At 40.0% G+C, this 24,987-nt stretch overlaps 1 protein-coding gene across 4 annotated transcripts in view; it reads right to left on the bottom strand.

The window, feature by feature from the left end:
* CDKAL1 (CDK5 regulatory subunit associated protein 1 like 1) overlaps positions 1 to 24,987 on the bottom strand; it is a 643,254-nt gene that overhangs the window by 242,152 nt on the left and 376,115 nt on the right. For all 4 annotated transcript variants that reach the window (XM_070405653.1, XM_070405651.1, XM_070405652.1 and 1 more), the window contains one exon: positions 24,083 to 24,249. In XM_070405653.1, coding sequence (XP_070261754.1) covers positions 24,083 to 24,249 — 167 coding nt within the window. The remainder of the gene's footprint in view (positions 1 to 24,082; positions 24,250 to 24,987) is intronic.

Raw genomic sequence — 24,987 nt, forward strand, 5'->3', positions numbered from 1 at the left:
TCTTTGAGTTGTAGAGTTAGATGATTAACTACCATTTTTTCTTGTTTTTTGAGATAGGCCTGTAGAGCTATAAACTTCCCTCTCAGGACTGCTTTCATTGTGTCCCAGAGGTTTTGGATTGTTGTGTTTTCATTGTCATTAGTGTCCAGGATGTTTTTAATTTCTTCTTTGATGTCATCGGTAACCCAATCAATATTTAATAACATGCTATTCAGCTTCCAAGTGTTTGAGTATTTTGGGTTGTTTTTATTGTAGTTTATTTCTAACATTATGCCATCGTGGTCTGAGAAGATGCTTTTTATGATCTCAATCTTCTTGAATTTGTGGAGACTTTGCTTGTGACCCAATATGTGGTCTATTTTTGAATATGTCCCATGAGCACCTGAGAGGAATGTATATTCCGCAGCTGTGGGGTGTAGAGTTCTGAAGATGTCAATTAAGTCCATCTGATCTAGTGAGTCATTTAGGATTGCTGTTTCTTTGCTGATTGTTTGTCTAGCGGATTTATCCAGTGATGTCAGTGGTGTATTAAAGTCCCCTACTATGATTGTGTTATTGTCGATATCTCCCCTGATATCTTCCAGAAGTTTTCTTATGTATGTGGGTGCTCCTGCATTGGGTGCATATATGTTTACCAGGGTTATATCTTCTTGTTGTATTGATCCCTTTAGTATTATGAAGTGGCCTTCCTTATCTCTGGTTATGGCCTTCACTTTGAGATGTATTTTGTCAGATATAAGTATTGCTACCCCAGCTTTCTTTTCCTTTCCATTTGCGTGAAAGATATTTTTCCATCCCTTCACTTTGAGTCTGTGTGAGTCCTTTCCAATGAGGTGGGTCTCTTGTAGACAGCAGATGTATGGGTCATGTTTTTTTATCCATTCAGCCACTCGATGTCTTTTATTTGGAGCATTTAGTCCATTTACATTTAAAGTTATTATTGAAAGGTACTTGTTTGTAGCCATTTCTTTTTTTGTGTGTGTGTGTGGCTGATTTCTTTCTGAGCTTGATATTTCTTCTTTTACACCAGTCCCTTTAGCATTTCTTGCATGGCTGGCTTGGTGGTGATAAACTCCCTTAGCCCTTTTTTGTCTGTGAAGCTTCTTATTTCCCCTTCAATTTTGAATGATAGCCTTGCTGGATAGAGTATTCTTGGATTCAGTCCTTTGCTTTGCATCACTTTGTAGATTTCCGTCCATTCTTTTCTGGCCTGATGTGTTTCTGTTGAGAAATCATTTGATAATCGAATGGGAGATCCCTTGTATGTTACTTTCCGCCTCTCTCTTGCAGCCTGTAAGATTCTCTCTTTATCCTGAACATTTGCCATGGTAATTATGATGTGTCTTGGTGTGGGTCTTTTCGGGTTCACCTTGTTTGGGACTCTCTGGGCTTGTGTGACTTTTTTCTTCCCCACCTCAGGGAAGTTTTCTGATATTATTTCTTCGAATAGGTTTTCTAATCCATGTTCATCTTTCTGTTGTTCTGGCACCCCTATTATTCGTATGTTGCTTCGTTTCATGTTGTCCCAAAGTTCCCTTAGGCTCTCCTCCTGTCTTTTAATTTTTTTCTCCATTTGCAGTACAGTTTGAGTGGTTTTGCTTCCTTGTCTTCTAATTCACTGATTCGGTCCTCCGCTTCTCCCAGTCTACTGTTGATACTTTCAATGGTGTTTTTTATTGCAGCTATGTCGCTCTTCATTTCTTCTTGGGACTTACTTAAGTTGTTGATTTTTTCATCTGTTTCTTCTAGCTTCTTGCATACGTAGTTGAGTTTTTCATCTGTTTCTTCTTGCTTCTTGAACATCCGGTGCATGTACTCTAGGAACCTTATTCTGAATTCTTTTTCCGTCATGTTGCATATCTCTGTCTCACTTAGCTGCTTTTCTGGCGAGTCCTCCTTTTCTTTCCTTTGGGGGTTTCTTTGTCTACCCATGTTTGATCTCACTGACATTGCTTGTTGTTGAATCGTTCAGTGGCTGGACCCTGGGTGGCAGTGGCTGCTCCCTGGGTGGCAGTGGCTCCTCGGTCTGTGGTTGCTCCTTGGGCGGTTGTGGTAGCAGCGGCTCCTCTGTTGATAGCAGAGCCTCTGATGGGTGCTGTTCACAGTTGTGGTGGCTCTTCTGGCTGGTGGAGGGTGGCTTCAGACTCAGCAACTGTTCCCCAGGCAGAGCGTGTGGTGATCAGGAGGCCGCTGTTGCTTGAATATTTCCGTGGAGGGGTGCAGGTCTCCCCTTGGCTCTTGCAGTCGCGCTGTTTGCGAATCGTTGCCTCCGGGTCAGTAGCCGATCTCTGGATGCCGGTGAACGCTGCCTGAGATGGCGCGGTCTCGCCGCTGCGCTGGCGCCCAGGGGGAGGTTTCAGCCTCAATCTCTAACCATCCGCATTTTTTAGGAGTTTTCTGTCTTTCCTGGCTGCAGACTGTCTCTCAGCTGAACCTCCCCAGCTTGATCGGGCCGATTGTTACCCGTTTCAGCTGCTCGCCCCTATCTGGTCCGGGACAAAGCACCAACACGTCTGTCTAAGCCTCCGCCATTTTTCACAATATATTAATTTAATATAATAAGACTAAAGGCCCGGTGCACGAATTCGTGCACAGGTGGGGTCCAGCTGTCCTGTCCCAATCAGGGCCAATCGGGGGTGGGGCTGGCAGGGGGGAGGGGCTGCAGTTGATTGGCCAGCTGGCCCTGCCCCCTGGTTGAACTTCCAGTTGAGGGGGCAATTTGCATATTAGCTTTTTATTATATAGGCTAATAATTTGATATTTGAATATATTGCAAAATGATTGCCATAGTCCAATGAACATCCCTCACCACAAATAGTGAGAAATTTTAAGATCTACTCTCTTAGCAGCTTTCTAATATACAATATGGTGTTGTTAACTATAGTCTCCATGCTGTACATTATATCCTCAGAACTTATTCATTTTATAACAGGAAGTTTGTAACTTTGACCACCTTTACCTATTTTGCTCGCCCCCAAAAGCCCACCTGTGGTAACCAAATCTGTTCTCTCTATAAGCTCTTTCCCTCCCCCGCCCCCCAGTAATCCCACATATAAATGAGATCATATAGTATTTGTCCTTTTCTGCCTGATTTATTGTATGCAGCATAATACCCTCTACACCCATCCAGGTTGTCAAAAATGGCAAGATTCCTTCTTTTATATGGCTAACTAGTATTTCATTAGATATATATACCACATCCCCTTTACCCATTTATCCACCGATGGACATCTTAACATTTTATACAAAAAAATTTTAATGAAAGGTTAACCAAAATAATTTATCATAATTTGTAAATATGAAAGACTAATTATGAGTACTCCTAAATTATTGTAGCCTAAAATCAAAACCCTTAAGATAAATAAGATACTAACTAGGAAATTATATAACAAAGCAAATTAGTTGAGGAGTGAAGGATATTGCTCAAACACTATGGAAGTCTAGTCCTTGAACTTATCTTAGCTTCCTGCCAAATAAGATTTTCTAAACAAATAAAATATATAAATATTTAAAATATTTACTACTTTTGTCTCTACAACCTACAACAACCAATAATAAAATGATTACATTCACTTTAATTTTTTAATGAACACTAAAATATGTAACATGACAGAGAAACACCCATTGCCTACTTCAAAAAGAATCTGTACTTATAATAGAGTAATATGCAAATTGGTCAGGATACCATCATGTAATTACTGATCAGCAGGAGAGCCGGGCAGCAAACTACATGCGGTGGACAGCTGTAAGCAGCGGTGGGTGGGGCAGCCAGCTGAGGCAAGCAGCAGCGAGCTACTCACGCATGGATTTGTGCGCAGGGCCACTAGTCCTATATAATAAAAGCCTAATATGCCAAGTGTCCAGTCCACCAGTCAGCTGTTCAACCAATCAAAGTGTAGTATGCTAATTATATGCTAAGGCCACTCAACCGCTCGCTATGATGTGCACTGACCACCAGGGGACAGAAGTTGACCAGTCGCTATGATGTACACTGACCACCAGGGGACAGACGATCCAACCGGTAGGTTAGCTTGCTGCTGGAGTCGCCCAATCTGGACTGAGCTAGACGGGCTGGACACGCCCTGGAGCCCTCCTGCGGCCCTTTCCCGACTGGCCAACCTCCCACGTTCCTCCTTGGTCCCAATCATGCACTGGTGGGGTCCTTGGGCCTGGCCTGTGCCCTCTTGCAATCTGGGACCCCTCAGGGGATGTCAGAGGGCCTGATCCCGCAGGCCAGGGTGAGGGACACCACTGGTGCATGAATTTGTGCACTGGGCCTCTAGTATACTATATTTCATCATTCAGTAATAAAACTATTAACTAACATCTATTTCCTTTTTATATTTTCACAAAGCATTTTGCATTACCAGAAAATTATATATTCTGCAATAAGAAGACATACAATATAGGGCCTCCTGTAGTCCCATCTGGATGTAATAAAGGAATCAAATTTTGAAATGGCAAGACTGTGAAAGGAAACTTCTACCTTTAATCATAACAGAAACAGCTGATTGCCCTTTTTCCTACACTGTGGCACCTACTAATAAATGTAAGAAAAACACCAGCCACATGTGAAACTCTGAATCAGTGCAGGATCTGAAGAGCCACAAACTGGCTGAATTTGTTTCAAGCTGACTACAAAAACCATTCCAAAGTTGAACCTTTGCAACATTATATGTGGAATGTCCTTTAGGATTTTGATTACGTAGTGGCAGAGTAACCACATCTGTGATACATTACAAAATCAAAGTAGTTGCCAGTGAAGTTTCAGTATTTTACTTTTTAAGAACATAATATTTTTGGTTTAGTAAATCCTATATTGTATCCATAGTATAAAATTTAGACTCACTTCATGTCTTTGAATCTGTAACTACTTATTTTTCTTTGGAATAAATTAATTTATTAATTAGACATGTAAGGAAGTAAGACATATTAATTAAATTTAAATGCCTTCTTTAAAAAATCGCAGAAGAAAAACTTGGAAAGAAGCTAAAAGAAATACAGATTAAACTCCCCTCCCACCAATGCTCGGTTCAGACAAAGATTTAGAAGGACCACATGACTCACCCCAGGTCACAGTTATACAGCACTAGAATTAGGGTTAGAACCCAGGTCTTCAGAGTAACAGAACAGTGCCCTCTTAAACCCAACACATAAGAATTTATAATAAAATCTTTTCCTTATAGAATTAACTAAATTATACCAGAATGCATTGTAACAGAATATGTGGTTCAATTATTCAATCTGCCATCATAAAAACACATCTAACATAAATAAAACCTCTATATTCTGAACTCTTTCATTCTCTTGAATAGCCATTACATCAACTACCCATTGGAAAAACTGACTCACAATCAATCCCAAACACTTCCCTTTCTCAGGAGAATATTATAACTGGGTCATCTGTTGAAGGGTATTTACTACTTCACATTCAAAAGTCTATTTAAGAGAATCTCTCACACAAGACTGGCAATTTTATTAAAGCCAGACATATGCCTACCCTATGGCCCAGCAATTCCACTCCTAAAAATATACCCCAGAGAAATGACTATACATGTCCACAAAAGGACACACATGATAATGTTCACGTAAGCTTTCCTCATAATAATTGAAATTTGGAAATCATCCTAATGTTTACCAGGAGAATGGCTGAACAAACAAAAGAACAGAAGCGAATTCCCAATAAACAGAACAAAGTGGATGACTCTCACAGACATTCTGTTGGGCAAAAGACAAGACAGCAGCACTACACCAGAGTCCCAGGTGAACACTGGCTACCTCCAGCTCTACCCACAGTCTTTGGTTGCCTGTGTGCCCCTCTCCTACCATAGCTTTGGAAAGTCTCACTTGTACCATGAGATCCACTTCACGGCCTCACTAGATAGCTTCCTCCTTCCCTGTGAGGAGTCGGGACTTCAGTTTGCTCTATTAATCATGAGATTTCTGATGAGAAAATATTTAAAAGTTGGAAAGCTCTAACCAAAAGACACCTTCGCATAGAAAATAACAAACAGATTCTGTACTTTCTGATGTGATGCAGTTTATATAAAATTCCAAAATCCTTATATAATAACAATAATAATAGCTAGTAACCACTGAGCACCACCTATGTGCCAGGTACTATTCTAAGCATTCTACATATATTACTTCATTATCCTACCAATGTTACTCTATTCCAGGCTAAAACAAAATCTTAAATTAGTATTATAGAGCATTGGCCCATGGACTAAAGGGTCATGGGTTTGATTCTAGTCAAGGGCTCATACCTCAGTTGCAGGCTTGATCCTCGCCCCGGTCAGGGCTCGTGCGGGAGGCAACCAATCAATGTGTCTCTCTCACATTGATATTATTCTCTCTCTGTATCTTCCCATTTCTTTCACACTCTAAAAATCAATTGAAAAATAACTTCGGGTGAGGATTAACAACAACAAAATAGGCCCTGGCTGGGCCAGGGTGGTTCAGTGGTTGAGCATCAACCCATGAACCAGGAAGTCACAGTTCGATTCCCAGTCAAAGCACATGCCCAGGTTGCCGGCTCAATCCCTGTAGGGGATGTGCAGGAGGCAGCCGATCAATGATTCTCTCTCTCCCTCTCCCCTCCTCTTTTAAATCCACAACAAAATTTTTTTTTAAATGGCCATGACAATCAGAAATGCCCAGTTGTGTTTTCATGATTCTTTTTAAAGTTCTAAAATCAAGAATGCTTTCTTAAGACAAAAGAGGCCCAATAAGATATGTCACACTGAGATCCATGTATTAACTCACTGATAAAATGTACCTGAAAGTGAGGAAATAAACGGAAGTGAAGGTAGGCTAGGTTTATGGTAAGAGCAAGAGGAACAGAAGTTATTGTTTATCCTGCTTTCTTTTGAAAACTTCTTTCTAGATATAGTAAGGACTCTGAGAGAGAGAGAGACACAAGAAACTGATTGGCTTCCACTGATAAAACAGTATACAAAGAAAGAGTAGCTGGTGCCTAGGAGACTTACAAAGGCAAAGAGAGTGCACCAAGCCCAGAATGATGGAGGGTGATGCTACAGGGATGTGTTTGAGGCCTCCTGGAGTCAGCCACCAACATGATCTCCAATTGCTCTCCAGAGCCATAGGTGGGAAACAAGAAGAGTCTATATGCAGAACAATCTTTCCTTGAACAACGGAGAGATCTTTGCAAAAGGGTTTTCTGTAAATTTCACTTTTATACTGCACCATTTACAATATGAAAAGCATTCGCAAGTGTGGAGGGCCATGATTTCCAAAAGAAATGTGATTCTCTCAAGTGTTGGGTAGAAGATACAAGTCAAGCAAGTGATTCCCTGTGCTCCCAATAGAAATAGAAAGGCTTTCTGTTCCAGGGCTCTCTGACACAGGGTTATATAATGTGATACAACAACTGTCAATCTAAGATTTCACACCAAATACCAGATCATGAAATAGCACAACAATTTTTTGAAAAGTATTTTTTTATTTTTATTTTAAGTTCTAAGTCACATCAAGTAAAATGAGTTTGGAAAGATTTTAAAAGGCTCAGAATTAGAGTTCAAATGGAAAATTTAAAAACTCTCTCATTCAGCTCAATCTCTTCAAAATGGTGTTCCCTTTTCAGAAAAACTCAGATGTGGAGGGAATGATCATGAGTCAACAAATTTGCCAGATTAATGACAAAACTGATTCAGACTTAGGTCTTTTATTTCTATGAACACTTCATGACTCATTCAGTTAGAAGGATAACAAATAAAAACACCATAAAGATATTTTTAACAAAAATGTTGGTAATAAAACTGAAGCACTTTAAAATCTGTATTTCTTTCATGATAGTAAAACAAATTTACTGCAGAATTTGAAATGACTCTTTAATTCCAGGAATTAAATATTCTTGCAATAACAATATTTTTGAGTAGTTTAATGCAAATTTTAGAGTTTATAACTGTTAATTGCAAGTTTGGTAACTTTTTAATTTAGTAAAACAGCATCAACAGCAAACACCTACTTCCTGAATAACAAATGCCTAATCTACTGATGTACAAAGACTATACAGATAATAGAACACAGCACAGTAAAGGGGATATCATCTATCAAGAAAACAAGAATTTTTATGATCTCAGACCAATAGCAGCATCAACAACATAAAAGATAGTAATCAGGGAAGTTGAATTATCCATCAGAATAGAAATGACAAAATAATATTTAATATGGTTTTGAATTTTTCAAAATCAGTTAAAAGACACAGGAAGGCAACTATTATCTTCTATGTGGTGCCCAGAGCTTTGAGTATCTAATGAGGCAGACATTTTAGTTCATAAATACCTGTGCTTTCTGTGAGGGTGATGTTTGTGATAGGTCACTGAGAGACTCAATTAATAGTGATCTTTTGATCTTTTGCTGTCCATCTCTGCTAATGACATGAGCTCTTCCTCAAAAGCTTTATGAGGGCAGATGGCTCATAAGTGACTGATGGCACCTTTGACATGGAACACAAAAATTCAGCAAGAAAACTGACTCAACCCCACACTAATGACCTGACATATAGAGGCAGCTCATTTCAAGGCACAGATAACCTTTACTGTCCTGGCTGGCGTGACTCAGTTGGTTGGGCATCACCCCATGTACCAAAAGGTTGCTGGTTTGATTCCTGTTCAGGACACGTGCCTGGATTGCAGGCTTGATCCCATGTATGAGGTGTGCAGGAGGCAGCCAATAGATGGTCTGCTCTCACATCAATGTTTCTCTTTCTCTCTCTTTTTCTCTCCCCCCGCTTCCTCTCCTTCTAAAAAATTCAATTTTAAAAAATCCTTAAAACATAATATTTACTAGCTTCAGCAGGAATGGCAGAATAATGATCTAAGAAAATCTCCTCCTCCATAAGAGCAATGAGGTCAGTGACAAAAATGGTTAGAATCAATTTTTTCAGAACTCTGAATATTAACTAAAGGCTTGCAGCAATCTGGAGAGCATTTTTTAAAATGGAGGATCTAAGGACAGTGGGCTCTGTGTCATTTCAAACCTGCCCTTTTCTCACCTCTCACTCACCAGTTCTCTGGTAGCCTTAAAAACCAACAGCCTCCAATTATGGTGAAAATCAACAACCTGGCAGCCACTGGAGAGGGCAGAAGGGGGTTGGAGCTCCCTCTGGGCCCCAGTCTTAGAAAACTGGCATTATTTGACCTGGTTCCATGCAAGACTTCACACATGGGGCTTGCTTGTTTAACTTGACCTGGCACCCAATGAGAACAGCTTTTTCCCCAGGAGTAATTGTCAAAAATAATCAGCTGTAATTGTTTAACATCATGGCCGCCTGAGGCTATGAATAACAGGGCAAATAATAAGCAAACAAAAAGCTTACAGAGAAAAGCTAAGGAATGTGATGTCCAGAGGGGGCTTTGAAAAACACAGCCATATCCCTGGAAATCTAGATGGCCTTGTGTATACTTAGGGCTGTGTGTATATCCAGGTTGTACACATGCTGTGTAAAGACCTGAGCCCTTGGCTTTCACCTCTGGCTAAACCTAAGGTTTTGCACAAGCAAGAAGTGAAGGTAAGGATAGAGTGTAAGCAACCTGGCTGAGCATTGAAGGCACGCTCCAATATGTGCCTAGGGCAAAGACTGAGAAACCTATTGGTTCCAGCCATTGAAGGAAATCTCTGTCCCATCATTAGCTGACCACTAAGCTATTTGTATAAGACTTCACTGGCCACATATAACAAAGACTACAGATTTTACTGAACTAAGAAAAGTCACTGATTAAACAACAAACAAAACCCTGAAGAGGGAGAAGTATCTGATTTCCAGAGCTGCCATGTTATATTCAAAGGTATATTCAATGGTCTAGTTTTCAACAAAAAATTATAAAACGCAGTCAATAGAAACTGTCATGGCAAAAGCTCAGATATTGGACTGATCAGACAACATCTTTATGTCGTCATTTTAAATATGTCTAAAGAAATAAAGAAAACCATGCTTAAAGAATGAAAGGAAAGCATAAAAGTGATGTCTCATCCAATAAAGACTATCAATGAGATAGAAATTAGAAAATAACCAGATAATAATTCTAGTATAAAAAGTACAAGAATTAAAATTTAAAAATTCACTAGATGGGCTGAGCAAAAGATGTAGGCAGGAAGAACAGAGTCAATAACCTTGAAGGCAGGTCAATTGAGGTTACTTGGTCTGAGGAACAGAAACAAAAAAGAATGAATAAAAATGAACAGTATATCAGAAAGCTGTGGGACACCATAAAGTATAACAACATACATATAATGTGTACTCCAGAAGGAGAGGAAAGAAAAAGGCAGAAAAAATATTTGAAGAATAGCCAAAACTCACAAATATAAAGAAAAACATTAATCTACATACATCCCAGAAGCTCTATGGACTCTACGTAGGATAAACTGAAAGAGATCTACATCTAGACATTTCACAATCAAACTGTTGAAAGACAAAGAAAAAATCCTGATAGCAACAAGAGAGAAGCAGTGTATCATGTGTCCTCAATAACATCAACAGTTTGTTTTTCATCAGAAATCAGAGAGGCCAGAAGGCAGTAGGATAACATACAGAGATGCCTCATTTTATTGGTCTTTGCTTTTTTAGACCTCAGAAGTTGACTTCTTTTAAAAAATAAATTAAAGGCAAAATCCATCACCAGCAAAAAGAGTATGTCTCACCTTAATGTGATACTTGCTTTATTGGGATAGTCTACAACCAAACATGCAAAATCTTTGATATTTCCAAAAAAAAACGTATTATTTTAAATAGGGTCTTTGTAGGTGTAATAAAGTTTAAATGAGGTCATGCTGAATTAGGTTGGGCCCTAATCCAATCCAATTATTCATATCCTTATAAGAAGAGAAAGTCTGAACCCAGAGACAGAAAAACAAACAAAAAAAACACCAAAAAAATAGCAACAACATATGAAAACTAAAACAGAGATTGCAGTCATGTGTCCATCAGCAAAGAATGCCAAAGATGGCCAGCAACCATCAGAAGCTAGGAGAGAAAAATTGAACAGGTTCTTCTTAGAGCCTCAAGAAAGGAACTACCCTAGCCAACAATGTGATTTTGGACCTCTGGCCTCCAAAACTGTGAAAGAACAAATTTCTGTTTGTTACTTTAAGCCCCTTGGTTTGTGGTACTTTGTTAGAGCCACCTGAGAAAACAAGTATAGAGGCAGTGATAGAGGAATAAAGAAACAAAAGTAACTAGGATCCGTAGAAGTAGAAAAAAATGAAGGCTGAAAATATAGTAGCAGATCAATTAAGAGATTAATGTCTGAAATTTCAATTGATCAAAATGTAGGCTGATATTCCATATGACACTATAATAACAACTTATATAAAAGTTACTTTTATCTATTTTAACATGTAACTCTAAAAGTTAATTATTTGTTGCCATATATTAGAGACAGACTTATCCACAATATTTTCTCTAATCAAACAATGCTTTCTATATAGCAAAATTTTTACAGTGTTTTTAAAAACATACAAATACATGTTATAAAAAGAGAGAGAATAGAATTTCCACCACCCTCCAAATAATGAGTAATTGGAGAACTTTCTATATTACTCTTAACAGCTCACTTTTCTCTGGCCCACATGTAGCACCTTCTGATGCTAACAATGATTTACAGGCCCTGGTGGGGTAGCTCATTTGGTTAGAACGTCATTCCAATATGACAAGGTTGCAAGTTAGATCCCTGGTCAGGGCACATACAAGAATCAACCAATGGATGCATAAATAAGTAGAAAAACAAATCGTTGTCTCTCTCTCTCTCTCTCTCTCTCTCTCTCTCTCTCTCTCTCTCTCTCCTTTTCTCTCTGTCTTTAAAATCAATCAAAATTTTTTTAAAAAGATTTAGTATACATGGTCCATTCATGCCCATTATATTCTATTCAATAATTCTTCTACAACTCATGCAAATAAAGGAGTTTTTAACAATATTTTAAAACATTTATGTTTCCCAGTTAGGATATAATCATTTCCTGTTAAATGACATTAAAGAATTCTGAACTTAAATTTTGAAACCTTAACATCTTCAGTGGATTATTTTTATGGCGGGCAAAGGAAGCTGTGGGGGAAAGGACAGATGCACATTGTGCCTGAAAACAGCAAACAATTTAGTAGGTTAGAAATGAATAGAAGCAAACTAAGAAACTGCACTTTACTTTCTGAAAAACATGCAGAATGTACCTCAACTATTCTATGAACCATTAACTTCATTACCAACCTTTCTGTTCTACACCATGAATCACCTGAAAATTCCATTACGGACCTGATATAAAATATGAGAATTTCATTTTACTAAGTGCTGAATTAGCAAGTGCCTCCGGTAACCCTTCATAGGCTATCAGAGCAAAGAAATCAATACAGAAACAATCCTAGAATCGGAAGAAAAGTGTAAAGGAAACTATGCTGATTGCCTCATGTGTTAGCCATCCTCTGTGCTTATGAAGGAAAGTCAAAGGCAGCTTTTCAATGCCTTGAGCAGAACTGACTTCCTAAATTAACGAGAAAGATAAAACCCACAGCTGGTGTACTGTGGAGTCTGAACTATACTAATTTTGACAGGTGACACCGAAACCTTCTCAGTCACTCCTGTAAAAAAATGAAGGATTCAGGGGAATGGCAAGGTGAAATGCCTTTTAAGATGAAAATTAAGCCACATACATATCTAATGCCCTCCTTTATAAACAGAAATGCACCCTAGAATTCAACAAGATGAAATAGGAATATTTGTATGCCACAGCTGGGATATGTAAATTTCCAGACTTCTCAAGTATTCTAGAATTACATTAGAATTACATACGTGTGTGTGTGTGTGTGTGTGTGTGTTCTGCTTTGTTAAAAAATATATATACACAGAGAGACATGGCTCCAGATATTTGACTATGACATCAGTTTCTTTAGATATTTTTTACTGATTTCAGAGAGGAAGGGAGAAGGAGAGAGAGATAGAAACATCAATGATGAGAGAGAATCATCGATCAGCTGCTTCCTGCACACACACACACTCGGGGATCAAAACCATACTTGGGCATGTGCCCTGACCAAGAACCAAATAGTGACCTCCTGTTTCATAGGTCGATGCTCAACACTGAGCCATACTGGCCGCACTGACATTGGTTTCTTTATAAAGCACTTGCAGAGTCTTTTTCACTCATCATCTTGACACACGTTTTATCTCTCTGTGTTTTTCCTCTCAGAAAAATGACCATCTCTTTTAGGAATGAATATCCATATGTCACTGGATTTCATGAACAATATTCAATAACTTAGGTCAATGGCAAGAGAAAAAAATTATATTAGTGATTAAGAAATTCAGACAGTTTTTTTTTTTACCACAAAGTGGACTAAAATACTCTACGATAACCAAAGGTGATTTAACCATTTATATTCTTGCACAGTTAGTAATTTAGAAATTGGAACTGAGAGTACAATGAAGCCCACAGGGTAGGTCCCTGTATAAATTATTGATGGTCATATAAAAAATATTCTTAAAAGGCATTTTCCATTGTGCTCCCCAGGAAGACAGAGGTACTCAATATGTTCAACGTGAGACCCATTAATCCACAAAATAATTCATTTACCCTGAAAACATATCTGGGATGATAAAAATAAAGTTCCTGATGAAGCGGAGACTGTGTCTGTGAGGGCAGCAACAACGAGTAATCTCTTGAGATTGAGTCTATCTCTTTATGATTTCTATTCTGGGTCCTATGGCCTGCATGTAATCAGGAGGCTTTGAGGCTCAGAAATAAGAAGTAATAAGTCAGAGAGAGACACATGACATGTGATCTCACTTATATGTGGAATCTAATGAACAAAATAAACTGACAAAGTAGAAACAGAGGTATGGATACATGGAACAGACCGATAGCTTTCAGAAGGTATGGGGGTTGGGTGGCTGGATGAAAGAAGGTGAAGGAATTAGCCAAAAAACATGTACAAATAACACAACATGTATACATAGACAACATGGTGGTGATAGCTAGAGGGAAAAGTGGTGGGGCCTGGGTGGAGGTGGGCAAAGGGAGAAAATGGGGACAGAAAGACTTTGCTTAGGGTGATGGGTGCACGATGCAGTGTACGGATGATGTTTCATTGAGTTGCACACTTGAAATTTGTAAGGTCACCCCAATAAATTCAATTAAAAAAAAGAAGCAATAAACTTTGTAAATTTTTCTGAGGGCTGCTGAGTTCAAGAACAGTTTAGGCTTTTTGAGCAAAGCTAGGGTTGGGGCTGAACAAATGAACAAGTAAGTAAGGATTAAAGGAGCGAACAGACTGCAGAGTTGGAATGGGGGCCGGAGCCTGCAAGCATGCTTATGAAGAGCAGCATGTTAATTTCATCTTTTATCACAAATAGTCAAGTCATTGGACAAACAGGGCTGGGCATTTCTTCCATCCTTATCTTAGCTTCCAGAGGAGCTGCTCCCGGATCTCAGAATTAGGCTCCCAGTTAAGCCTGAGAAACTTTTTATTATGGATATGGATATCCTTTTAATACTTGATGAAGGGTTTCTCCCCCGAATTTTCAGAAAGGTACAAACTTTGGTTTCCAGTTTCAGAGGTTCACTTGAAATCTATTCAGAAATGCCAGGTTAAGAATTAAGTAAAGTGCTAATGATTATAATCAGCAAGAAACCCGGTGCCAACAGTCTGATCAAAAGATACACTGACATATCCCAAAAGCTCTATGTGGACGGAAGAAATAAAGCATTTTTCCTTTCCGTTTCCTTGCTCAACATAAATCATCTAGCATTTCCTTCTATGCATCAAAGCGGGGAAATAGTTTGTATACAGCAACACAAAATCAGTTTGCATATTTTACTATTATTCTGGAAAGTATAAACCTTAAGGGGAAAAAATGAAAGACCCCATGCGAACCACTGACTTCAGTTTGGAAATGCTATATTGCTTTGATGAAACATAAGCACAGCAGGGACAGAGTTTGTTCTTATTTTAAAACTATGAGGCATTTTTTAGGTCTGCCAAGCCAAACATACTATTAATGATCATAAATAACCATGCAGCAAAAGTCCTTGACAGATATTATTGTCTTTTGCCCGATAAATTAATTTTGCTAAATATACACTTAGGTTACAGTATAAGGTCAATTAACTAGAAGTAAACATACAAAAATCAAGGCTAGTGAGAAACTGATTTGTTGTAGTTATTACAAGACTGCCCAACCAAAAACAGATGGAACATTTAAAATATCACTATTTATGGTTAACCTTATATAAAACACACACACACACACACACACACACACACACACATAGTATAAATATACTTAATATAAATCTTGTAGAAAACTACATATTTTAATTCACGCTAAATAAAATATAGTATAATACTACTGTGAATGTTTTTAATATGTTTTTTTTTTAACTTCAGAGAGAAGAAGGGAGAGGAAGAGAGCAACATCAAAGAAAGAAATATCAATCGGCTGCCTCCTGTACGCCCCCTACTGGGGATTGAGCCCACAACCGGGGCATGTATCCGGACCTGGCATCAAACCTGGATCACCAGGTGCATGGGACGATGCTCAACCAAATGAGCCACACCAGTTGGGGTCAATGCAAATATAAGTGTCAATATTTTTCAACCATATTTTACAGGGTAATGTAAATTTAAAAATAAACAATTTGCTTTATTCATAATTTGAAATAAAAGTCCTTAATAACAAGCATTTGCGCTCCAGATTAAGCAACTTGTTTCTGTGTACCTGGTTGTTCATTACACACTGAAGCTCTGACAAGATTTTAAGACATACAGGAATCTTAAAGGGAAATAACAGCTATTTTCAATTATTCAATCACAGGGAAAATCCGAATAGCTTAGAGAAATAAAATCCTCAGATACTTCCCATATGCCTTACTGGTCAACAGCTTCACTATCTTTTTCTTACTATCCAATACTAAAAGCAAGACAAGAAGCCTGGTTTTCACTTCTCCTCCTTGACCATTCACTGCTGACTTTTCTGATGGAGATTATAGAAAGCAGTGAACACTAAGAAGCAGAGCAATGAAGAAGCTACGGGCCTAGATAACCTACAACTTTGATAATCATACGATGAACTCAGCTGCTCTAGGTAGTCTGAAAGATAATCTCTACCACTGATACTTTAGCAGAGCAAATAAATAAAACGCATCCCTTAGTCACAGAAGTGTGACTCAAAATTGAGAAACACTTATGACAACCATCCACAAATTCCTCCCAAACTAGATCTTCAGCACAGATATGAGGATACTTCACTATAAAAGTATGCAGTCAAGAAATAGCTAAAGTTAGAGCTACCGTATCATTTAATATACATTTAGTAAGTGCACATTATCACAGGCACTGAAATGTGGAGATGACCAAGACAGTCTCTCCCCAAGATGACCACAGTTTTGTTGAATGTACATGTAAGTAAGTGATCATGGCTCCCCATGAGGAGTGCAGCAGTGATATCTGGGACAGAGTGAAAAAGCAGGAAAGGAATCTGGGAGCATCTGGGAAGGCTTCATGGAAGAAATGGTGTAATAGAAACATTTTAGAGACAGATGAGATTAGAAACAATTCAGCTGCTACCTATTTATGTAATTTGGCCAATTATCAAAGCTTTCTAAGACAAGGCTTCTTAATCAACAAAATGAGGATAATAATATCTCTGCAGCTAGTTTATTATATGAAGGGAAAGAGATATTGTGTGTAAAGCAATCAACATGGTTTCTTGATTATAATAAGCACTCAATATATTGTACTGATATTATTATTGTTGTTGTTGTTGTTGTTCAGTCTTGAAGAAAGTTGCCAGTGAAGTCTGGTGCCCAGTTAGCAATAGCCATTGTATCACTGTCACTGGCCTCATCACACCTTGTTGGGTTCATGTGTATTATAATCAGTCTCAATTAAACCTCAGCTATGTGCTACCTACAACTGGGAGGGGAATACTAAGCAATGTCATTTCAAGAGTAGTCAAATTCATAAGCCATCTACTTTCTAAAAGGTCAGAGATCATTGAAGAAAAGTATGCCAGGGTTTTTACCTTAGTTATATCATTAGGAAGGCAAACACAAAGGGAAAATATCTCTTATTTGCCACTAAATGACAATTATATTAGCCTATACACTTAATAGCAATTATTAGTATATCTGATTAACACATTATTACCAACTGTTAACATGTGGAATGAGAAAAAGTTGAAGTAAAACTTTCAGGAGTATAAAATGGCAAAAAAAAAAAAAAACCCACAAAAAAACCACCACCACCACACACACACACACACACACACACACACACACACACACACAAACACACATGGCATCATCAGGGTACTAAAGGGAGGAGAGCTGAGATGTGATAGAAGAAACATCCTAAGGACCTGGATTTCATGCTAAAGAGCTTACCTTTAGCCTGTGGGTAATAGAGAGGCTTTAAGATGAGACAAACTATTTTAATCTATTATTTTACCTACTAGAGGCCCCGTGCATGGATTCATGCATTGGTGGGGTCCCTGGGCCTAGCCTGTGGGTATGGGGTGAAACCAGCTCTCCTACATCCCCTGAGGGGTCCCTGATTGCAAGAGGGTGCAGGCCAGGCAGAGAGACCCCATAGGTGCATGGATCCAGGCCTCTAGTATGCATATAAGATCTTTGGTTAATCTCTTCCTGCCCTTCCCCCACCCCCTTTCTTCTGAGATTCATCAGTTTGTTCCATGTTTCCATGCCTGTGCCCTGGGCGTCTGCTCCCTGGTGGTCAGTGTGCGTCATAGCTACCGATGAAAAGGTCAAGCAGTCTAACAGTTGCTTAGGCTTTTAGATACATAGATTGCTTCTACTTTATACCCAAATTTAATAAGTGTTACATAAGCTCATTATTATGTCTCTTCAATTCCAGGGAGTTTTTCATATTTGCTTGATATATCTCTTTGTCAGCTATGTAGTCATTTAAAATGAATCCCATGTTGTTACACACAGTGATATGTTAACAATAGGTTTTGTAGATGTTCCTGACACTTGACTACTTGCCTGCCTGTTAGGGAGTAAGAATTCTCTCTCCCTTCCATTTATTCACTACACATTTATTTAAGACCTACTATATAATATGCCACATATAATATTAGACTCTTGATAAAACCTTAAAAGTGCATCCTATAATGCTGGGGTCCAATCCCAGCAGGTCCAGGGGTCCCCAAAGGTGTGGACGGAGTCGGCGAAGAAGGAATGGCACAGGGTCAGCGTTCAGTTGATCAGCATAGCGAGGTTCTCCCTCCAGGATCTCAAGCCAGGAACTCCAGCCGAGTTCTGGTCAGGATCTCCAGCGAAGTTCGGGTCTCCAGCGAAGTTCTGGTCTCCAGCGAAGTTCTGGTTAGGATCTCTAGCCAGGTTCTATAGCCATGTTCTCTTGCTAGGTTCTCCATCCAGCTTCTCCAGCCAGGTTCTCCAGCCAGGTTCTAGCCAGGTTCGGTTGCCATGTTCTGTCTAGGTTCTCCAGCCGAGATCTGTAGCCAGGTTCTGTCCAGGATCTTTTGCCATGTTCTCTCGCTAGGTTCTGTCTCTAGGTTCTGTCTAGGATCTCCAGCCAAGTCCTGTCTCTTGGTTCTCTCTCTAGGTTCTCTTTTAAAAACTTATGCTCTACATTCGGCATCGCACATACTACAGGAATACCTTACAATCCTCAAGGCCAAGCAATAGTAGAAAGGGCTCACCAAACTTTAAAAACACAAATTAAAAAATTACAAGAAAATGAGTTTAAATATTCCTCTCCTCATCATGTTCTACAACATACTCTATTTGTAATTAATATACTAAATGTAGATTCTGAGGGAAATTCCCCGATGTACAGGCATTGGAACCCTGATCTAACTAAACCTAAAGTCCTCGTCAAATGGAGAGACTTGCTTACAGGAGCCTGGAAGGGACCTGATGTACTTTTAACCCGGGGGAGAGGATATGCTTGTATATTTCCACAGGACACAGACTCACCTGTGTGGATTCCAGACCGTCTAGTCCGACCTTATGTCTCACCGCCCTCCATCTCCGCCTCAACCTAGCACACCTGACCAGTGCCCGTCTGCAGCAGATGTGCAGCCCTGAGCTGGAACAATCTGTCCATTAGGAGGATCACATGTGCCTCCATATGTCCCAGCTTGGCCCCACATCTTCTTTCCTTTTTCCTTTTTTTTTTTTTTAAATCTAACTACTTGTTTGCTGGTTTTTCAGCCTTTCTCCTTCCCTCCTGAACACAGCCTTTTCTAGAATCTCCCTACTCTACTGTTCCAGGAAGGACACCTCCCTTTTATGCCGTGACTAGCGGTGTCTGGTATATGTCCCATACATGGAGTTGTCTTGTGCCAAGAGCCTGACATCCTGGGCTGAGAAAGCCCTGTCCCAGGACTCTCCTTTTTCCTGTATTGGCCCCTCTGACCCTTGTGTCAAGAGGGACCCTCTTCTTACAATCCAATTGCCCACAGCTGTTGCCTGAGTTCTCTGTTAATGCTGAGGTCACGGTGACTGGTACCATGGATATGTCTCTCGCCCAATGGAGTGAGCTGGGCTCTCTCTGGAGAAGAAATCTGGGTTCCCCAAGATATGTGATCAATGCCGGGACCCCGCCAGCAGGCGAGGGGATCCAAAGGCAGTTGCTGGGCATGGAGGCCAGAGGGACATAGACTACCAAGGAGACAGAACTGAACCTCACATTACCCTGCTTGGCCCCGGAGCTTGGCTGGTTAGTCAAAGACGGGTAAGATTCCTCAGGGAGGAACAACCTAAGACAGGCACAGTCACAGAGGGGCCAGTAGGAGAGAACTTGGGGTTCAACAGAGGTGGGGCACAGATCCTCACCCCCCCAATGGTGCAGGGGCTTGAACACTCGCCCCTTCTGAGGAAGGTCTCCTTCCCCCATGGCTGCTTCTCGCTTCCCATGTCCAGCCCAGATAGGGACCCAGATAACGAATAGAGACTTGGCCCAGTTCAGATCGGGAACAGAAAGAGACTTGGTCCAGCTGAGATCAGTACCTAGATAAGAGACCTGGCTGACAGCAGCTTCCCTCTCACTGCAACAGGACTTGTCTCCCATTTCTACCTTGGACCACAGGGAAAGGGGCAGATGAAGGAAAGGGCTGTGTCAGGATGCTGCCTTCTTCCCTTTCTTCTCCTTCTTTTTTCTAAACACTTCCATGCCTTGTAGTTCTTTTGCTTTCTTTTCTTTTTCTCTCTACTACCCTCCATCCTCCATAACAGCTGACCCAGAGGACACAGCTTACTCCTCCTTGGACACCGACACCACCATCAAGCACGGCCCTGATGGACCCTTTGATGCAGCGCTTCCACTCGCTGACACGTCAGGAAGCCCGTCGCCAGTGATGCCGCCCGCTAGCCAGACCAACAAGGACAACCAAACCAACAACTTGAGGACAGCTGAAATCTCTTGACTGAAGAGGCCGGCAACCTCCTAAGGAACAGGGCTCCTTGTGCGCTCCATCCACTATGTTTATAGCTATGCTTGTTGTCATTGCTTGCCAGTCTTCTTCCAAGTCTTAAACAGCCCAATCTGAGAGGTGGCCGCTGATTTGCATGTGCTATCATTTAAAAAATAAAAAAGGGGGAATTTGCCGGAAGCCGGTCCATCCTTGCTGCTTGACACAGTCGCTGAAGGAAAGAAACATCTGCACAGCATATGTTTCAATGGACCTGGCATATATAGCATACTGTTCTTAATATGTTTGCTCCCTTTAGTGCCATGTGTTTTAACCAAGGTCACCTCTCGGAGAAAGGTTGTTTCCCCAGGTGGGGATCTTTCCCTGAGGTTAGGGAGGGGATAAAACCCCTTAATTAAGTGCCAGGCAGGTAGTTAAGCTACATAATCTTTACTCCCTGGAATGGAGATAAGAAACGCCCTAACCTTTGTAATAGAATTGACAGGATTAAAATCGGCTGGTATAAATACGAATGTAACAAGACAATAATCATCAGATCCTGATCAGTTCCTAACCAGAACTCCGACCAGAACTTTGGCTGGAGATCCTGGCTAGAGGTCCTGACTAGGCTGCTGATCAACTGAAGGCTGTCTTCGTGTCATTCCTTCTTCGCCGACTCCGTCCACACCTTTGGGGACCCCTGGACCCGCTGGGATTGGACCCCAGCACTATAATATGCATATAACTATAGTATGCATTTTCTGTTCCTATAAAGATGTAACAATGTGTATTATCAACAGATCTATTTTTTCTACACTACTCTTAAAACGGTGATAGAAACTGGTATTTTTCTTTAAATGATTACACCTTTAAACTGTTCAATAAAAAAAAGAAAGTAAGCTGGTAAAAGGGTTTTAAAAACATCTCAAGAGTCAGGTGAATGGGAAGGGAACAGAATGAAGCAGGAAAACAGCCCAGTGAAGTGCCCTATAATTAACGTCTGAGCATGAAGCATCTTCCAGAAACACCAATGTAATTCTCAAGGAAGCCTCCCTGTAAGGGCATTAAAGCACCAGTAGTTATTTCAAAAGTGGGTTTCTTCTTTCTTCCCTACAGGTCAACATAATCACCACCTGTCACTCACTGGTGTTATTTTATTTTTTTGTTTTGTTTTCATCTTGTCTCCTTTTTTTTTCTTTTCTTATTGGTGAACTCTCTTCAGCGCTTTTTAGATAAGCCGGGTAATTTCTTTAGAGTGGTCTAAGCTTAGCAAGAGGAAAACGAGGAAATATAATGTATTGGTGGTGCAAGCCCAGGTTCATCAGGCTGGGCTCCCTTCCCTAACGTCCTTGCTCGATGGGAAGCCGGTGAAGCCTCTGGTGACTGGTGACCTGCCCCATCAGGTAGAATGTGTCTGTGAACATGGAAAACTCTGGGCTCTTCCACTCTGAGGAGGAGAACACCAAGGTGGGAAGGTTTCCTCAAAGCTCTGACTTCCCATTGGTGGACACTGGGAAGTCAGCTTCGCTTGTTTCATTTTCATTTGTCTCCTTTGGATAGCTTTCTCCCTAGGTGTGGCACACGGAACTGCTTATAAAGTACACAAGAATGGGTGGCTTTTTTTGGACAAACTCTCACCCTTGGAGCTCATTTACTTTGTCATCTTCTGTTGCCTCTTCTGGCCAGAATGTTAAGGCCTCACAATTTATTTTATGAAGAAGGCTCTTCTTTTGTTCTTTCGTTTATTCACTCATTTATTGAACCATTCCTGGGCAGGGTAGAACCAGAGATTGATACGACAAGGCCCTTGACCCAGGCAAATGACAACATACGAGGAAAGGCCAACGTTATAAATATCTTACAGCAAGAATTTAAAAAAGGGTAACGTCACGGCAATCAGAGCTGATCATTCTAACCACAGTCCATGAATTAAACATCTGGTGTTTTTCCAGGTAAAATGTAAGGCTGTAGTTATCATCTTCTGTTGATTTTTAAGACACTCTCCTGAAGCATCTATCCAGAGGTCAACAACTAGCACTACTTTAGATGCTGAGCTATAAATATGCTATCGGTTTCTGCAATCTTGCAATTAATTAAAGTGCTGGATTTACTCCAAGAGGTATTTGGTTAGTCATCTCAGAGCCAATAAACAATGTTCCCCCTGTGTTTACTCCTTACCTGAACTTCTCTGATGAGGTACTATGGTTCCCTTGATCCTTGACAAAAACTGTTTATTGACTATGTAATGGCAGGGCTTAATTCCCTTCCTTTCCACCACAGATCTAGCTCATGTCTTGGTTTTCATGAAGCATGTTTCATATCTACTGCAAACACAGCAAGACTGCAGTAGTCTCAGCATATTTGATTCTTACAGATAATTACTTGCTTTTTCAAGTGTTGAATCAAAGAGTTAAGTTAAAATTGACATGCCTGTGACTTATTTGAAAATAGCAAATTATATTTGCCCTACATTGTCCAAAGTACCAAAGTTAACGTATAAATTGCACACCTTTACTTAAAAATCTGGCTAGGAACATGTAAACAGCAAAACTGAAATTGCTAAATTTCTTCATGACAATTTATAATTAACAATCAGGTTGCTAGCAACTGTTTTCAGAATATCTAAAATCCGCTGTTGATAATCAGAGAGGCTTTTCAGCAACAACCTTAACAAGTATGGGTCTCAAATCAAATCAACAGAAACAATCTTTGAATATTCATTTGCATTTATGCATTAAATTTCAGCACCTACACTAGCTTTTAAATTAGGGAAATGTTATTTTTCTGCATAAACTAACTGCAAAAATTAAAATATGATTAAAAATATGTGACTTGTGTTTATACTTTGCACATGACTTTCCAACAGCAATTATTAAATTTCTTATCCATAACTTTAGGCCTAATAGAATTATTTTATTCACTACATTAGTCATGGATCCTAGCATGTGCCTTTTCATTGAATGATTGCTTCCTGTCCATATTAATTGCTCATGTATCGTGGCATTTGTCATCAGGAACCACAGCTACTTGTGCACACGTCGTTTTCTAGTTTGACAGTAAGCAACTTGAAGGGAGGCATCCTGATCCATGAAGGTATAAAAATGAAACCAGGTCTCTCACTTTATCACAACTCCCTTTTTCACAGTGATTACAAGAGAAGCAAATGGAAGACCACCAACTCCATGTCTCTTTGACGCTACTCACCCCTAACTGTCTCCTGACAAAGGGATGAAATTCCTAACACCCTCAGACTTACAGTACAGTATCCGTACTGACAGGGCTAAGAGTTGTAACATAGGCAATGTGGGGTTCGCTGTTGGCTGCAAAATTAATGCAATGTATTAGCAGCCCTGAACTAGACAAGGGTTCTAAATGGAGGAATTGAGGCAAATTTAAAAAATGGAAAACTGAAGGGCTGCAAAAAAGAAACCAAGGCCTGTGACAAGTGCTGGAAAAGCCAGGCAACAGTAATTAACGGGGAGGAAGCAAAACAAGATGTGCAGAATGACAAAGAAGGGGACTTGACATTCTCAATTCATCCTTGGAAACGTGGGACCACACACACAAAAAATGAGAAAGTGGTTTTAAATGAAGCTCATGTGATAATGCCGAGGCTGCCACACTGTCTGGGTTGATTTTTGTCGGTGTCGGCATGGAAATGGGGTGCTTTTCCTTACCTCCAGATGCTCTAAAATATAGGGCGGATTTGTCATGCCCAGCCTCAGCATTGCTCCCTCAGGAATCACTTCAACCAGCTTCCACAGCAGTGTGGGGAGATCAGTGCCAATATCTCTGCCATAAGCCCCCGTGTCTTCACTGGTCAACCATATCTCGCAAACACCCTCTGTGAATCAAAGGAGATAATGAACAAATCTGTTGCAGAGCTGTTTCCTTCATCATACAGCTGCTCACTCTTTTTAATGCACTATTTCTCAGCATTATTATGCAGGCAGTCTGGGTATTCAGTTGCAGGGGAAAAAAGCAGCTTATCCCATGGTAGCACTGGCTTATTAAGTTCATTTTATGAACACCGGAGAGTTACAACAATGCTGTAAATTATCAGCGCGTCCTATGGAGTGATTAACATTCACAGCCAATCAGTTCAACCCTGTTTCCTCCAAAGCACTTTGATCAAGACTAAGGCTGCAGTCCCATCACAGAGAAAACCTACTTTATTGAACAACAGAAGCCCCAGAACTGAACAGTCGCTCTACAGAATAGGTACTATCAGCAGTTACCTCACTAATCAGCCTGTCACCAACCCAAGGAAAAATGTCAAGTGTGGTTAAGGTTTAGCTCACAAATTATTAATTATGAGGCATCCATTTCTCCTGTAGTAACTATTCTAATTTGACTTCTTTAGTCAATTAAGAACAGAATGCAGGGCTTTGTTCAAAGAAGTTGGTTGCTGTATAAGTATTTGTGTCGGAAAACCTGCTTACTGACAGGTTGCATCCTATTTCCCATCCATGGGACCTCAGGCAGGAAAATGTCTCCATGTTTTGTTGCTGTTGTTGTTGTAAACAATCCTGACTTCAAATAACACAACCTACATTAACTTTCTTCTAAAAATCGAAAGGAA

Source organism: Myotis yumanensis, unplaced genomic scaffold, assembly GCF_028538775.1.
Source record: "Myotis yumanensis isolate MYYU_CA2020_CCGP unplaced genomic scaffold, mMyoYum1.0.hap1 SCAF_2, whole genome shotgun sequence".
Classification (NCBI taxonomy): domain Eukaryota; kingdom Metazoa; phylum Chordata; class Mammalia; order Chiroptera; family Vespertilionidae; genus Myotis; species Myotis yumanensis.